Here is a 17,621-nt window from a genome sequence, read left to right as displayed (position 1 = left end):
AATATTTAGGCACATAAATATAGAGCTGTGCCTGGAGTTGACATTCATAAACAGCCAGTACTCATAGAAACTAAGATAACCAGCTATTGTAGGCAAATCCATCATATAACACTTACTATAAAATAATAAAGCTCCATCTTAAAATGAATTGGGATTTTACCACACTGCTCCTATTGGAACATGGTCCCAGAATTTTGCTCTTGTCATGGTTGGAAACCTTCTTTTACTTTATTCATGTCAAATGAATGCACATTTGTTCTTATGCTAACATTGCTTTTTCACTTAAACAGTTTTTCCTCACCCTGATGTGTACCTTCTGATGCATTTATAGACAGCAGCCCTGCTATCCACCTTCATTGGATAGAGGAGTCCTAAATCCTCTCTTGTAAGGTAGGCTATGCAGCCCCCTGATGATCTTAAGGTGACATCCTCTATACTCTGTCCACTTTTAAGTCATCTTTCTCAAACATGGATAACCAAAATTCTAGACAAGGTCTCATTAAATCCCTGTATCTGTTGAAAATACCTTATTTGATACATTAAGAGCCTACATATGCCTCTTTTGTGTCTATGGCACATTGATGGCTCACAGACCATCCATGATTAATCCATCGATAGCCATAACTACAATGAAAATAAGACTAAGATTTCTCCCACCCTAAGGACTTAAGACATATTGAGCAAAAGACTCCAGGTGAAAAGGAGTGATCAGAACATTTTTGAAAAAGCTCTAAACTGTTGCTGACTGAGTTTTTCTTCAGAAAGTTTTGTGACAGAGTTTTGTGAACCTCTGGCATTCACCTTGGAGACCCAAAAGTGCAGGTTCTGATTCAACAACAAATATTTTAATTTAATTCCATTTTCTTAAATGAAAATGGAACTCATTTTCATTCTAATGCAGAACAAAAACAAATTTTACGATCAACGATAAGCTTTTAAAATGGAATGTTCATCCTCAATCCGTTCCAGTGAAAGACAGAAGGAGAAGCATGGGCTTCCAATATTTCTCTTAAATGCATGCCATTATCCATTTGAAAACAAAGTAATATCACAGAGGTCATTCACTGTCAATTTTTCCTCTTTTCACTTGAGCAGCAGACAAAGCAATAAGTCTGGCAGCATATACACAGTTATACCACAAAGCTTTAAAAATAAATTGCTCTTTTTGTTTTTAATTTGCCTTACAAATTGAGGCTTCAAAGCAAAATTCAGTTGTGTTCTGATAGCATATTTTTCATTTCAGCTAGTCAATCAATTTACATTACTAAAGTCCTGATAATTCATAGGATCATAGGGCTGGAAGGGACTTCACAAGCTCATCTAGCCTGCCCCCCTGCTCAATATGGACACATACAGACAAGTACACGTGTGGTATGTGGCACTGCAGACCGACCTGTAGTGCTGCACATACTACACATGAAGGCATTCCCCACACTACTAATTTGCAGTGCAGGGTGGTTTTGACACTGGGAGATCCTGGTATTAAAAAAACTTGTAGCCAAAAAAAGCAGGGAGGCATGCATATGGTGACAGTGTGCATTGCCCAAGACTGGAGCCTGGCCAGCCAGAGTGGACTTTCTAGAGTGGAGTTTATTAGTTGTGGAGTTTATTCAGTTCTGTACCCTAATAGGGGTGCATGTATAGATGCTGAAACACTTACTGTGCAGTTAATTAGTCAACTGTGCAGTAAACTTCTTGTGTAGACATGCAAATTGAGCATGGAGATGCAACCAGTTAGGTATCCACCTTACAGTACTTTTGTTCAGTCTGTATTTCCTTAGCTTCTTAATAAGAATGTTGTGGGAGATGGTGTCAAAAGCCTTGCAAAAGTCGAGGTGTATTGCTTGCAACCCTTCCCACCCCCATCCATCCACAGAGCCTGTCACCTTATTGTAGAATGAAATAAGATTTGTCATGCTGGATGCTCTTGATCACCTTGTTCTCTTCTAGGTGCTTTAACAATAGATTCCTTTAAGACCTGTTCTGTGATCTTTCCAGGTATTGAGGTCAGGCTGACTGGTCTGTCATTCCCTGGATCCTCTTCCTTTCCTTTCTTAAAGATGGGCACTATATTGACCTCTTTCTAATCATTTGGGCGTCACCCAAGCTCCACAAATTCTCAATGGCTTTGAGCTGCTTGTTAACAAAACTACTCCAAATACCAAGTCTACAGTGCATCAGCAGATCCACTCTGAAAGGAAAGAGTGCCCTACCCAGCTGGCAGCCTCTCCAAACTGTCTCCAAAATAAAAAAGCACTGTGGTGGCATAACGCAGATTCACCAGAGATAAAGCTAAGCATTTCACTTGCTTCCAATGCTCAGCATCTGTAGACCCCACAACAACAGAGGCAATATCATCTGGTTTGGATAAGTCCCTGCAATATCAGGTGCTTTCTGATGTGCATTTCTTAGCTCATTGTTCAGTATGCTGAAGGCAATTATATGCTCAGCTAATATACAGGCTCTTAACATTAAAGAGCCTTGCTACATAAGTAGCCAGCAGACATGGCAATCAGTATTCTGAAGCAGAGAACAATGCAATTATCTTCTTTGTATTCCAACTAGAATGATGGGAACCAGTAGCTTTTACTTATGAATATTTTACACAAATTCTTGATCTTGTAAAGCCTGATCTGTAAAACACTCACTGGCTTCAATGTCTCTTCCAGGAAGAGTGAGAGAGGACCTTCAGGATCACAACCTTTCTGGTCACATGCAATTACACAGAGTTCTAGATTTGAACCAACTCCCATGCATCTAAAGCCACCACCTTCTCATTCTGATGAAACACGCAGATCTCGTTTGCTATGAAAAAGTATATATTCTGCCCCGACTTGGTCTCGAATTTCTGAATATTTTCATGTCTCTGACTTAGCTTTTTTTGTGACAACAGCTTTGCTAAAAATCGACACTTAAAAAAATTCTCCTCTCCACCAGGGGGTGGCAGCATTAGCATTGCTTCTTGATACCCACAAGTAACTGGGAACAATTTAGCTGGATATTTGCTCTGCAAGTAGTTCAGATACTAGGTATGTTTTATGACTCTTCAGTACTTTGAATAAGTCCTCCTAATAACCTTTTTGTAGTTTTTATAAAGCCTTCTATAGAGTCTAATAATCCCTGATGTAGGATTCCACAGGCAGGCTAAATAAAACCTAGCATTTCATTACTAATTTTGGTGGATCAAAGCCTTGCCCTGACCCTCCAGGTTGCACAAAGCGGCTCAAAGCCAGCTGAAATGGCTGTTTTTCTTGGAAGAACCCCAAATTGGCAAAGAGCTCATTATGAACCCCATCCCAATCTAGAGTATATAATAAGTAATAATATGCATTGATATAGCAAACCTACACTTACATAACCATCAGTCATCACCCAGGTCATCTATGGATCATAGATCTGTGTAGGCCTCCAGATTGGTAGACCGCTACATTTTTCTGCCATTTTCCTTCCCTCTACAAAATTCCTGAGCTACATACATCTAAAACAAGCTGTAAAACAAGGTACAATCTGAAAGGGTTTTGGTCACTTCTGCAGAACCCAGTAACTTTCATTGTATTAGTCTTCACAGTATTTTTCTCTAAGGCAACCAATGAAAATTTGGAGTCATACAATAGATCAGGAGTGGATAAAATGTGGCCTGGGGGCCGAATGCGGCCCACTAGGCCATCCTATCCAGCCTGTGGGGCCTCTACAAATATTAGAAAATTAATATTTATCTGCCCCTGGTTGCCTGTCATGCAGCCCTCGATGGCTTGCCAAAACTCAGTAAGCAGCCCTCTGCCTGAAATAACTGCCCGCCCCTGCAATAGCTGCATCTAGTTCGCTAGCCTACATCTGAACGATCCCTAAGCAGTGAATGAATGTGAGAGCAACAGGTCAAATAACCGCAGAGCTGGATTGGTTTTATCTTAACATAAATAGGCTGTCTTGCATGGCTTTGGAGAACTTATACCACATACGATAGCCGCTATATTTGTGAAATTATTACTCATTCACAAACTTCCTGAAGCTCACAATCCCTGTCCATTCTGGAGCCAATATTACTAACTTCTGTAACTTTTTAGTTGCAAGTCTCATGCTATCTGGTGTTAATAGATCTTGCAGTCAGAAAAGTCTGTAGTAATCTAGCTTTCGTTTGTAGAACAAATATTTAAACATCAAATGAAAATGTCCTCTTGTTTTTGAGCCTCAAGGGCTCACAACTAAAAGCCACCCTGCTCCCCCCATTCATTATTTTTAAATATCATGATTTTAAAGCCAATATCATGTGTGGGACCTACATCCCTTTTTTTTATTTCATGTGGCTGGAAATATTAACCTAGTAGAGTGTCTATCCAGCAAAATTTTAATAAAAGCATAGACATAACAGTTACACATCAAAGGAGGAGAGCTATTTACATTCCCCAAAAAATAATTGATGAAAATGGACAACGCAACTCAATGCAACTTTCAAATGCAGCTCAATGTGCTTTTAACAAATTGGTGCACGCTCAATAGCTGCTCAGCTACCCATTACTCCAGCAGTGACAGACCTTTGCTAAGCCTGAGATGCCCAAAAGACGTATCTTCTTTTTTGAAAAAAATAATCAACCTTGCAAGATAATATCTCCATCAGAGCTCATAGCATTCCAGTGAAGTACATATTGGCATGGCAACAGATCACCATGAACCCTAATTAATGATGTGTGAATATACTGCCAACATTAAATGATTACTACAAGAAGTCAAACTTTAGATAATTGATGCCAGAGAAACTTTTTATTTTTCTTATCTTTTATCCAATGATGTTGAAGCGGAATAATGCTTTTATGAGCCTGTGGCTGTCAGGGCCACAATACAAGAATTCTTTAAAAACAAGGAAAATGGGTTAATAGTTTCAACTACCCTCCTAGAGAACAAGGCTTCCACTAGGTCAGGGTAGGCAACCCCTGGCATGTGTGGCACACAAAGGCATCTTGCTTGGCATGTTCCCCTAAGGCTGGATGGTGAGGGAGCTGTGAGGGGCCCAGTCCTTGTGACGGAGCAGCCCCAACCCCTTCCCTGCTACCTACCTCAAGGCATGTGTGCACCTGCTACTGGCAAGAAGCTGGGCCAGGGCTCTTCAGACTCCCATGCAGGTGCTTGCAGCCTCCCCATTGCCTGCTGCAATGGGGAGCTGCTGAGCTCCATGGCGGGCAGCAGGGCCTGCCTAGAGCCTGGGCTGGCTGTGGCAGGTAGGGTGGCCAGCATAGAGGACAGTCCAGTTGGCCTCTACTAATACAAAACTGGATGCCTTTATGTCCTCTACTTTTCTTTTGAAAATTTTGAGAGAAAATTTTGTCCTCTATTTTTCTCTTGAAGAGCTCTATTTGGTATCAATAGAGGACAGAGTAGCAGAAAACTGGAATGTCCTCTATGATGGCTACCCTAGTGGCAGGCAGTTGAGAGGCTGCAAGCAGCTGCACTGGGGTCTGCGGCACTCTGATCAGCTCATTGCTGGCAGCAGGAGCATGTACACCTTTGGGTGGACAGCAGGGAAGGGGCTAGGGCTGCGCTGCCACACAAGGATCGGGCATCTCGTAACTCCCCCCACAGTTCACTCCAAGGCACCAACATCTTACAAGTTGAGGTTGAGGGTGTTTTGGCACACTAAAGACCCCTGCACTCGGTGATCTGTTCCATGTGTCCAGCAGCTTGAGCAGATATAGCTGATACATGTTAAAAAACAAGGAAAACGATTTCCCGCCACCCACCCACCCGGCCAATCTCGCTGACCAGGAAGCAGCTGCAGCACTCCCAGAAGTGGTCATGGCACTTCATCCAGCGCTCCCGCTCCCCAGCCGGCACTCTCAGGGGGGCACTGGTGCTCCTGCCTGCCCTCCCTGTCCATCGCCCAAGCAGGGAGTGAGGCCTGTCTGTGGGTGCACCAGCACTCTCTGGGGGTGCACATGCACCCTATGTACCCCCTATGCATCACCACTGGTCCAGCCCACTGCTCAAAGGAGGATTATCCCCGACTAAACCATCACAGTTGAGCCTAATCACTAGTTTTTTTGAGCTAAATGATAGTAGGGTTTTCTACTTCTGTTTTACCTTTGGAAAGCATGAATACCACACAACCCCAGTTCACCACCAAGTGAAATAGGAACAGTCTGGAAATCTAAGTGCCAAAAAACACAATTACATATGTGCCACTTAGATGCATGAAACGTAAATTAGATCTATTCCATACTAGGCATGTCTACACAAGATGCCAGGGCTAGGGACATAAGTTACACACAAACTGGTTTAAGTGATCAGAAACTGGTTTAAACCTGCAACAGAACAGAAGCTCAGTGCACATAAACCATTTTGAAAATAACTGAAACTGGTTCAAGATAAACCTGGTTGAATGTATTAGCAGACTTAACTGATTTGGGTCAAACTGGTTTATGAAACTTCTGTCCCAGGCCCCTTCCTAGTTGAAGTTCAATCACAGTCCCCCAGCATTCCAGCATGCTTTCCAGCCCTGGGTTTTGCTATGCTGTCTGCTCCAGAGAAAAGGGCTGACCCCACCCCTCTGTGTAGTAACTACAGTGCATTAATGCACATGTAGATATAACCACTGCGCACAAGAATAATTTCAGCCATCACTGCAGTACAGCCATCTCTGGATTAAATGTAGCAGCTATTCAGCAGCACACAGCAACTCTGTATAGAAGGTTAGAATAGGAAATAAATGGAAGAAAGATAAGCTAGGAAGTTAAAGGGGTCACTCTAACAGCTTGATTCTGCATCACTGGCATCAATAACAATCTTCCTACTGACCTCAATGAATGCAGAACCAATTCCCCATAAGAGAGAATTATATCTAACCTGTACATTCTCTCCCAAACCCATATAAAGAAGTTCTGGGAAGCTACCATATGCTAAAGTCTCAGAGTTCGATCAGATTTAGCTCAAGCTCCTTGGGTATACTCTGCAGATAGCTAATTTTTGTAAGGTAGATCCTTTCTATTTCTGACTTAGCTTTGTTTTTCCTTGCTAAGAATGCATCATAAGACCAAGCATACAAACATCAACAACTTGGAAAATAAGCAATAATGAGGCCTGTACTTTAAAGGTAAGTGTGCCTTTGTGTTGATGTCCACATAAATCCAATTATAGTTATTTCAGTTTTAAATAAACTATATTATACTTTTTGTTTTTTCATTCTAAGGTTTGTCTACCTCTGCCTTGTCATTTTGATCTTTACAGTTGAACATTCAGCAGCTTCTTCTGATGTTAGTTTTACAGGAGTAGAGTTTCTATAGCCTGAAATATTGTCTTGACAGACCACAGTAGTTGAAGATAAAAGAGAAAAGTTTGTTGAAAGAATCCTGCCTACAAGTTGCAATATGAAACCCAAGCTACCAACCTAGTTTGTGGTATTTCCCCAAGAGCCCGTTTCACTGAAGTGCTGCCAGTAGACCAATTCAAAATGCTTCCTATTTAGACAAATTACTCTTAAAACATTATATTTATCAAAAATGATGGAGAGATTGAATTATATTTAAAAATGTGTTGTTTCATCTTGTCAGTTATCCAGGTCGTAGTTGAATTGGTGTAGAGGCAAAAGGAAGCAGAACTCATGGTCAAGGTGATGGCTCTTATGAAACCAACTAGATGTTTGCAAAAAAAATGATTTATTTGCAAACTTTCGGGCAAAAGCACCCTCGTGGTAAAATACCCACACTTTCAACTCTTCTATGAAATACAAACTTTCATTTCTACCTAGGTTTACTTTTATAATCTTTTCTCCTATCCCTGAATTTGTGCCCAAAAGCTTGTACATACTTTTTTTTTTTTTTCAAAAATCTAGATGCTCTAATGAAAGATATCACCTCTGCCATGAGTTCTGATTCTTTTTGCTTCATCTCAACCTTCAATGCTGGCTGAAATTTTTGCTTAGCACTCATTTACAGGAGATGTAGCAACTTGTACTTCATTAACACACATGATGTCCTGTTAATTCTATTAGTCGCATGTAATTTCTGATGCTGGTAGTTTGTTTACAAAGCAAAAAAGCTCTAGAGGGGGAAAAAATGGGGCTGACAACACAGGAAAAGAATGGAGAAGTTGAGACTGAAATTTCCAGAATATTCCATATCTTCCTGTGGGATGCTACCATAGCTGAGATCAACAAAGCTAGTGAATCCAGTGTTTGGGAGCAAGACAGTTTCCATGAAAGTCTTACAGCTCTACAACAAATTGTTTGCACGGTCTGACAATCTGAATCTGTTGATCTTCAGACTATATATTGATGTATGTTGCATACTCGGGGTCCTTTGAGGTTACAGGTAGAATAAGTGTGGGTGCAATGAGTTGAAGGAAAGGAAAGTTCATGTGTTATATCCTGAAGGCTGATTTTGAGTCAGTTGGACAGTTTCGGTGTGTTTTGGGGTTTTGTTGTTGTTGTTTGGGGGGGGGGGGTTGTTTTGGTGTTTTTGAAGAAGCAACTTAGAGATCTCTGGTACATTTTTAAAAACTGGAAATAAATTGGATAAAAAGAGAAAATACTAACAAAGCTCTTAAGAAATTGGTGCAAGGGCCTTTAAAATACAAAGCTCCATTTAAAAACCACTAAGGACTAATTATTAATGCACCAATTCAGCTTATATGCTAAGTTGAGTGGATGGGAAAGAATTTCAAAGAAGCATTTCATGAATCTGGGATTGTGTACAACTGAAACATATCATTCATTTGTCATTCTGACTGTCTTGCACCCTGATTCTTACCCTGAATATACAAAGAGGAGAGTTATTTCTAAATTGCACTTCCTGTGCCTGTATTGCAAAAATATTTCAACCTCCAGGCAGTATAGTTATTATAAAGTTTGTCTAAAATTTTAACGACAGTAACCACTACGCTTCCTGTTTGTCAGGCAAAATATGCTGGGGGTTTCCAGACTGACTCTCTGTTGTCTGTCTGTTATGTGCTTTAAGAATCAGATCTAGGCTGAAGAATGAGATACAGGGGCTTTATTTCCTACAACACATTGTCATGGTCATTTCATATTTCAATTTTAGGCCAATACTGGACAAAAAAAGAGAATTCTTGCTCTTTTAAACAGGTTGCATTTTGTGTATGTCATATAGTATGTGCTGGGTTATAAGGTAAGGACTTCATGTTTCAAAAACTAAACTTTCTTTAGAACTATTTGCAGAGATGCTGCAAGTGCAGCTAGATTTTATAACATGAATATATAGAGGTTGACTTCCTAGAGATACTCCTTTCTGTAACCTTTGCTCTCTTCTCCAAGTTTCATATAAATGGCTACAACTTGCCCTGAATCTAGAGGCCAAAGACTGACATTAAGCTGCCACCACTCCTGCAACTTTGAACCTACATTCCATCATCATGGCATACTCAGTTAAGAAGGCTTATGCAGTAGGACACTCAACAATGATACTTTCTTACAGCGGTGCATGCTGTGGATGAGTTGCATAGGTCCCAGATTTAGGGTTTTTACATGACAATTCATATTTTGAAATGATCCAATACTGTATAGAAAACAAGTGTACAGTGTAGTATATTGGTATTCTTTACTTACAGCAATCAGGTCATATTTTGCTGCAGATCATGTAGCAGAAAGCCCCCTTTTCCTCTTGCCTGCATTTGCTCTCCTCTCTTTGGATATGTTTCTCTTTTTCTACCTTTTCTTCCTTCCTCTCTCTTTCACTTTAAGATAAGGAATTGTGTTTTAAAATTTGTATGTGTGCATTTTGTATCTCCCATTGTATTTTGGTATTTTTATCTCTTGTGTGCCATGGCATTTGTAGCTTATATTTTATACTCCTCACCTTTCAACTTTCAACTAATTGTGTTTTAGTAAGTTATACATTGTAACAATGTTAACAAGGGCAGGAATCAAACTGGCCTTCTCTGTATCAGGCTGGCCCCTGAAAGAGGGAGTGAATTGTGATTGAATGTGTAACACAGTAGCAGCAGACAGCAATTATCACCTGGAAGCTGCAGATCAACCAATGGAAGAACTCAATAGAAGACAATGTAACAACCGGGAAATCTCTAAACACTGATCAACGGCTATAAGCCCTGGCCTGAGTTAATCAATACAGGGGACCAACTTTTGGGCTGAATATCTCCAGATTGACCGCTCCCAGAGCCCTATTCAAAATTAATCAATGGACTCCCAAACCTGCACGTACATGCGGACGACCCCTGGGGCTGACAGATGCTGTCCAGTAGCCACCGAGGGGGGGGAAGTCCCACGAGGGTCAATGACCCCTGGATTGGGCAAACCTGAAAACTGGGGAGTCACCAAAGTCTGCCAAGGACAGATAAAAGGCAGTGAAAAGTGACCCTCAGGGGCGCCCTCTTGATCTCCAACTCGACCAGACCTGTCCAGCCAGAAGGACCAGCCAGCGACCCCATTCTGGAAGATAACACCACACTGAAAGAAGCCTCAATGACAGACTCCAGCGCTTGTAGGATAGGTATACCTGACTCTGTAGCCTGCTACTGTGTGTGTGTATGTGTGTGCATGTGTGCATGTGTGTGTGTGGGGACCAGCCCCAAGGTTTATGATTACAGTGTTTCAATCCACCTAATAAACTAGAATTTTAAGGATCCCGAGTTGGACATTTGTAGCCAACAATCAGATTTATCAAAGGGGAACGACTAGATATTTGTAGCTCTCTGTATTTTAAAAAGGAATTGGTGATCATATGGAAGCTTGGACATTGCCTGCATGTGAAATAGAAACATTTTAATTAAACGCAGAACAGATACAGCTTGGGCAGTACCAGACTTCCATATACTGCTGTGTTAACGCTTCATATTGTGCCTTTAAAAGAAAAAGAGCAGAGTCTGGAAGGAGGCCACAGAAAAGGCAGGATAAGGAAAGGGAGAGGAGCAAGTGTCATGGGAGTTGTATTGCTTGGAAAAAGACACTGAAATCTGACCAAACACCAGTAAAGTGCCACAGTGATTGCCGTACTCTCTATGCCAGCGTTTGGATGAGAAGAGAAAAAAATACAGGAAAAGCTTGCATTCAGCCATACAAAATCTGAGCACTTTCTGTCCATTTTGGGGTGAATACATGCACCAGTACACAGATGTGTAAAAATATTATCAGCTGAGCAAAAGAAAATGAAAATGAAGATATGCTCAATCAGAAATGTGACAAAAAACAGCTGAGTCTAATGTTACAGTGGTTATGACTAATGTGGTTACCTCAAAGTGCTAAAAACCAAATTCACCCTGGTGCAAATGATTGCAATTCCCCTTGCTTTAGTTCCAGAACAGAATTTGGTCTATGTCAGTGGTTGAACAACAGCAGAACATCCCTCTAACTCAGTGATTTTCAACCAGGGTGCTTCAGTTCCCTGAGGTACCTTAACATCCTTTCAAAGGTGCCATGGGGTGCCACATAGTATTAATTCTGTTAGGTACACAAACACTATTCACAGGATAAGCCCAGACATTTCAAATGGGAAACCCAACTCTGGACCTTGAGTTATTTGCAACAAAAGAATTGCTCTGTTATTTTTCTGTAGTCTAAAAAATGAGAGAAAACTAAGCCCTATTATTTTCCAAAGGGTGCTTTGAATCTAATGAGGGGTGCCTGAAGCCTGAGGAGGTTGTGAACTGCTGTTCTAAGCCTTATGAATGTAACAATCTTGGGCAGGACGGAAGTATAAAAGTTGTGATAACTTACGTATCTTGGGGGACTTCTAAGATCCTTTCTATTTAGTAGTGCCAGTTTCAATGACTAGTGTAAGGTAAGTACCCTGCTATGTTTCAAAGACTGAGAAAAAGTTTTGTGCTCCTTACACTTTTTCTTTACTAATCTAATCAAGCATTTTCAATAAATGGTGTCTGCACGCACAAGAGTGCATGGAAATTTGAACTCATGGGAAAAGTGATGCTTATATGAAGCTGATATGAAAACTTGGAGCAACTAAAATGTTTGACACCATCTTCTGGCATGTATACAAAGGGTTGTTGAATCAAGAGGGACATTGTCATAAACATTAAGCTCTTGAAGAACATGATACAGAAATGACGTTATATTCAAGTGATGTAGATGAAAATACATTTCAAGTGGAATAAGCTGATAATACTGCAGATATAGAAATGGTTGTAATGGATACAGGAAGTTCTATGGTATAATGAATTAAATATATTATGTAATTTTGAAAGAGGTGTACAGGAAATGTCTTGCTAAAATATAGTTAGCTCAATGCTGTTAAAATGATGAACTAAAGTGGCTTACAGGTCCAATGGAGATTTTACATTTTTCCTCTAGCTTTGCCTTGTTGCCTATAATACTGTTGAGTTAAATACACTTTTGCAGAATTCTTATACAAAAAATAGAAAACTTCTAAAGGTGAAAAGCCATGTGCAAATCATAGAAAGTTAGGGCTGGAAGGGACCTCAGGAGGTCATCCAGTCCACCCCCCTGCTCAAAGCAGGACTGTCCCCAACTATATCATTCCAGCCAAAGCTTTTGAAAACCTGCAAGGATGGAGAGTCCACAACTGGCTGGACTCTGCAGAGAAGGACCTGAGGTTACAGTGGACAATAAGCTGAATATGTGCCAGCAGTGTGCCCTTGCTGCCAATAAAGCTAATGGCATACTGAGCTGCATTGGTTAAGTGTGTTGCCAGTAGGTCTGGGGAAGTGATTCTGCCCCTCTGTTCAGCACTGGTGGGGCCGCATCTGGAGTACTGTGTTCAGTTTTGCCCCCTCCTTCCCCCCACTCCCCACTCCAGAAAGGACATGAACAACTTGAAGAGAGTCCAGTGGAGGGCAACAAAAATGGTGAGTGGGCTGGGGCACATGACTTCTGAGGAAAGACTGAGAGAACTGGGCTTATTTAGTCTAGAGAAGAGGGGACTTAACAGCAGCCTTCAACCCTTTTCTCAGTGGTGGCAGATGACAGAACAAGGAGCAATGGTCTCAAGTTGCAGCAAGGAAAGTTTAGATTAGATATTAGGAAGAATTTTCTTACTAGGAGGGTAGTAAAACACTGGAACAGGTTACCCAGAGAGGGATTGTTTAGATAACTTCTCTCTGTCTGTGTCTCTCTCTCTGTCTCAGCGATGTGCACCATAATAGTGAAACCTGATTTCATTCAAGATACCTGGAATTAGTTGGGATGACTTGGTGGGACATATCAGAGAAAAGGAAGCTGGCCTTCACTTCAGAGGGGAAAATAGTGGGAGTGGTATAACGACTTAAGTACCCAGTGCGGTGGCAAGGATATTTGGTGCCTGGGGCAAAGCGCGCAGCTGCAGCCCACCCTTGCTCTGTGCACAGATCTGGGGGCACATGCGCCCCCCGCCTCCCCGTGCTTGTGCAGGAGTGCACGCAGCGGTGGGAGCCGCCCTCCTCGCCACCCCATGAGCCACTCACAGCTCCACCCTGCCCCAGCTGGTACCCCTTCAGCTGCCAGGGCAGTTGCCCCGCTCAACGCCACCCCGCCCTTGCTACAGCACTGTAAGTACAACAACATCATTTCCATTAAAACCAATGGAACAACCTTAATCAATGAGAAAGAAGTTAGTTTAGTTAGTTGATAAGGACAAAGGGATTACAAACCCTTTCTTGAAAACTATCCAGTACATAAGAAGAGTTGATATAGGCCAATGTAAGCACAGTGAACCAAGCAGCCAGAATGTGTGTGTTTAATCACACTCCCAGTGACAAAAACTAAAGAAGTAGGGAGTTTTTATATGTGTGTATTGTCACAGGCCAGCTGGGCACTGTGAGTATATCAATTTAGTTGCAGACTGACCGAGCACTGCAACTTTATTAGCCACTGGGCTTTTTGGTTCGGGATCAAGGAGGAGATGTTGGGAAGGAAAGCAACAACAAGTTTCACTTATAAAAAAGGATTAATTTTACTTATAATAACAAAAGATATAGCTTGCACATATGACAGTTAATAAAAAGGTTAAGTTAATAAACAGACAACATAACAATACAAGTTAAAATTGACAGTGATAATAAAAACAGATAGAAATCAACCAAGAGTTCCCACTTGGTTAGTAACTTGTTGATAGTTTCTCAGTTAGAAACACGCCAAGTTGATTCAGCGAAGTCAGGCGTCCCTGATTTACGCTGTCAGAAGGAGAACCAGAGGAGAACCCTCAGTCAGGATCTGGTCTTTGTTCACCTAGGGAATAGGAGAGATCCAGGGGAATGGAACAGCAATGACCCTTCTGTTCCGTCGTTCCTGAGGGTTACTTAGTGTGCGTGTTCTTTTATATCCTATTTATGCTAATTTTTTTGTTATATAGCCATTCATAATGTTACTCTATAGCTGTTATCCTATGGGGTTAAAAGGTGTTAGAAATCATTACAATAAGTTACTGGCCAAGCTTGGGTTTACCCAATAAACAAATCACACCACATTACTTTGGGGTCTGAGATTAACATGTCCCTGCCTAAGTTTATTTTACTGTCTCTAAGCAGAAAAAGATTATAAAATTAGCAAGTCTGCAGTTATATCCTTTAGTTCTGCTTTTTAAAAGTCATGCTGTTTCAAGATTAATATAAAAATTATATATAATTCTTGTGGGTTATACTCCAGACAGACAAAAAACAGTTTCATAAGTTCTATTTCAGATATCTTCAAAAAGCATTTCTTTGTTATAACCTGCTCATTAACCCTTCTGGTTCTGGCTGTCACTGTGTGTGTGTGTGTGTGTGTGTGTGTGTGTGTGTGTGTGTGTGTGTGTTTTCTCAGATCAACTGTATAGTTGGGAGAGATGTTGGATAAGTTTTTAAGCACAATGCATCTGGCCTGAAAGCTTGCAAAGAACTTTTTTCCAACTACTCAGTTGGTCTAATAAAAGATATCACATCTACTCAAAGAACCTTGCCTGCCTGTGGCCTTCAGGACAACGTTCACATGGGACTAACCTGCTTAGAACTACTGAACAAGTGAGCTCTCCATTGTCCAACTAAGATATGTTGAAACGTATTGGACCAGATCCTCAGATAAAGTAAAACATTGTTGAAGTTCATAGACCATATGCCACCATGCAAAGGATTGCAGTAAGGATATATTACTGGGTAGATGGAAAAAAGTTTTGCATTTTACTTCTAAAATAAGTAAGTTTTTCAGTGGAACAGATTGTATGAGTTTCAGGTCTAAAGATTCTAGGTAAGCATAGAACCACATGCATGTAATTGTGTTGCTATTATATTGAGCGGGCCTTAAAAAACAAGGGCCCATATGTAGACATGACAAACTGATTTCTCCGAACTGCTCTGGAGGGAGAAGCAACAAAAATGATTTTTACAATTCTTCCATTCTCTAAGGTGATCTGGGAAGGGACCAGTCTATTCTTCGCTGTAAGGGGTAACAGCTTAAGGAATACTTTTATACTAGTGCTTTGGACCTCAAAACATAACAGAGCCACAGACCACTGCCATTTAGGGCTGTTATGATCTTTTGCTTCCTCCTTGGGGTAGCTCTCTGTGCTGGCATACGAGTCACTATGGTGCGTCTATGCCACTTGATGCTCCATGGAGATTTCCAGGGACAATATCTGCCACACTGGACTTGATCATCTAACCCTAAATATTCCATAGGAACCCCAGAGTAGGGGTTTGCTGAACATCATTTGTCTAAATGAATTATCTCCATCCTCATCTGCTCATGTACAGTAAGTTGCATCCCAGTTCTCCATATGGATAATGCTTCCAGCCCAGTGCTGGCTGCAACTTGATTCAATGCATTTTATAGGTATATGAATTCACAGTGCACAAAGCAGGTCTGGTTAAAAATGAAGGGAATAAACAATTGGGATTTTTTCTCCCTGATTTTCTTTTTTGTCAATTAAACAATGTTTTGGGTTTTTTTCCTTTTGGCCTCTTTTTTCCCTCTAAGGGAAATTCTAAGGGAAATGGAAGGAAGAAAAAGCAAAATATGAATTATTGGTACTTGTTAAAATTCAGATGCTGTTAGTGTAATCCTTTATGCTAAAGTTAAAAGAGAAGTCAACAGAGATGTAGTTTCTGAGAGAAGATAAAATACTGCAGAAAATAAAGCTTCACAGGGTGTTTGGGGTTTTATAATAATGTGTTTTAATCATTGTTGTCCATTCCTGACTCCCGTCTAGTGAAGTGTTTCACCTTTTCTCTAGAGTTAGGAAGTTTCTCCTTCTCACTTTTTGAAGGGAAAGAATTTGTCATGGTTGGTGATTTGAGGAAATATGTTTCTAATGCTTTCTGGTATTGTGCACAGTGGGAAAGGCAGTATTTCTTCATTTTTCCCACGTTGGTTTTACATGTGGTCTTCTGTTAAAGCTTCTGCAACTGCTTTATATTCATGTTGGATCCACGCTGATTTTAATCTGTGAGTCTGAATATTCAAGAGGGCTCTGCAGCTGCCCAGTTCATTGCTGCTTTGCTGTGGGGGGTTTTTTTAACATTTCCTCCAACCGTCTTAAGCGATGGGAGAAGTAAAAAACAGCGGAAGGGATCTCCTCTTAAGACAGCTGCTGCCATTACTACCCATGGAAATACCTGCGCTCAGTGGGAAGGGGGGGAGTTATCATCACGGTGGATCTCTTGGCTCATGAGAGCTTCTCCCACCCCATCCCATCCTACTCGGGGACGCTGTCATGGGATTTACCGACGAGCAGCACGGAATGGGAGAAGCTATCACGAGAAGACACCTCATGGCAACTTCCCCGGGTCCTGCTCAGGGATAGACGGATCTCGTCCTACTCCCGCCACCCCGGGACGGATCCCGTCGCCGCTGCTCCCAGCAGGTGCCTCCTGCAGCCACTTCCCCTGTCCCGAGCGCGGCTCCCGCGCTGCCCCGAGGTGAGGGCGAGGGCGAGGGCGGGGCCACCCCCGGGGGCAGGGCCACCCTCGGGCCCCAGCGCGGGGCGGGGGCGGGGCCGTGGCGGCTCCTCCCCGCCGGGGACCGTGGCGGCCGCGGCGGAGCAGGCTTCGCTCCCCCTCGCTGCCGCCGGGGACCCCGCGCCCGCTCTCGCAGCCCGTTGTCATGGAGGAGCCAAGATGGCGGCGCTGGCCTACACCCTGGGCAAGCGGGAGATCAACCACTACTTCAGCGTGAGGAGCGCCAAGACGCTGGCGCTGGGCGCCGTCCTGCTGCTCGCTGTCTGCCACGCCGCCTCGCGCCGCTACCGAGGTGAGCCTGGCCCGGCCCCGAGGGAGGCGCCGCTTGAGTCCGGCGGCGGAGGCGGGTGTCCCGCTGGCACACGGCTCGCCTGGCCCCGGGGGGCGCCGCCGGCTTCCCGGCACGGCCTGTGCCCCGCCAGGGCCGAGCGAGCCGGCGGACGGGGCCGGGGAGCCGCCTGCTTCATCAGGGCTGGGCCCGGGGCCAGGCGGCGGCGAAGGGCATCGGACCCGCCGCTGGCCGAGCTGCGGTGGGTGGCTGCAGCGAGGGGCCGGGGCCGGGGGCGGCCCCAGCGCTTCGCACCTGCGCTGCGCGGCCGCCGACCCTGATGGCGGAAGGGCCGGCCCTCTGGGGTGTCTGCTCCAGCCCCTGTGGGGGCAGCGGGGCTGCTCAGCGCGGATCCGGCCTTCTCTTGAAAAGTTTCAGTGAAGACGATTCTGCAGCTTCTCTGGGGGGTTTATTCCCCTTAGCGCTTTAGCAGTAAGGGCAGCGTTTGCTG

General features: G+C 42.9%; 1 protein-coding gene across 1 annotated transcript in view; it reads left to right on the top strand.

Annotated features, from left to right (window-relative positions):
- The first annotated feature begins 16,888 nt into the window (after positions 1-16,888).
- Positions 16,889-17,621, top strand: part of CASD1 (CAS1 domain containing 1) — a 68,260-nt gene continuing 67,527 nt past the window's right edge. The window contains exon 1 of the mRNA XM_006258453.4: positions 16,889-17,134. Coding sequence (XP_006258515.3) covers positions 17,002-17,134 — 133 coding nt within the window. The 5' untranslated portion in view covers positions 16,889-17,001. The remainder of the gene's footprint in view (positions 17,135-17,621) is intronic.

This window comes from Alligator mississippiensis, chromosome 5, assembly GCF_030867095.1.
Source record: "Alligator mississippiensis isolate rAllMis1 chromosome 5, rAllMis1, whole genome shotgun sequence".
Lineage (NCBI taxonomy): Eukaryota > Metazoa > Chordata > Crocodylia > Alligatoridae > Alligator > Alligator mississippiensis.
Note: the sequence above shows the minus strand (reverse complement) of the source record. Positions and strands in the feature narration are given on the sequence as shown.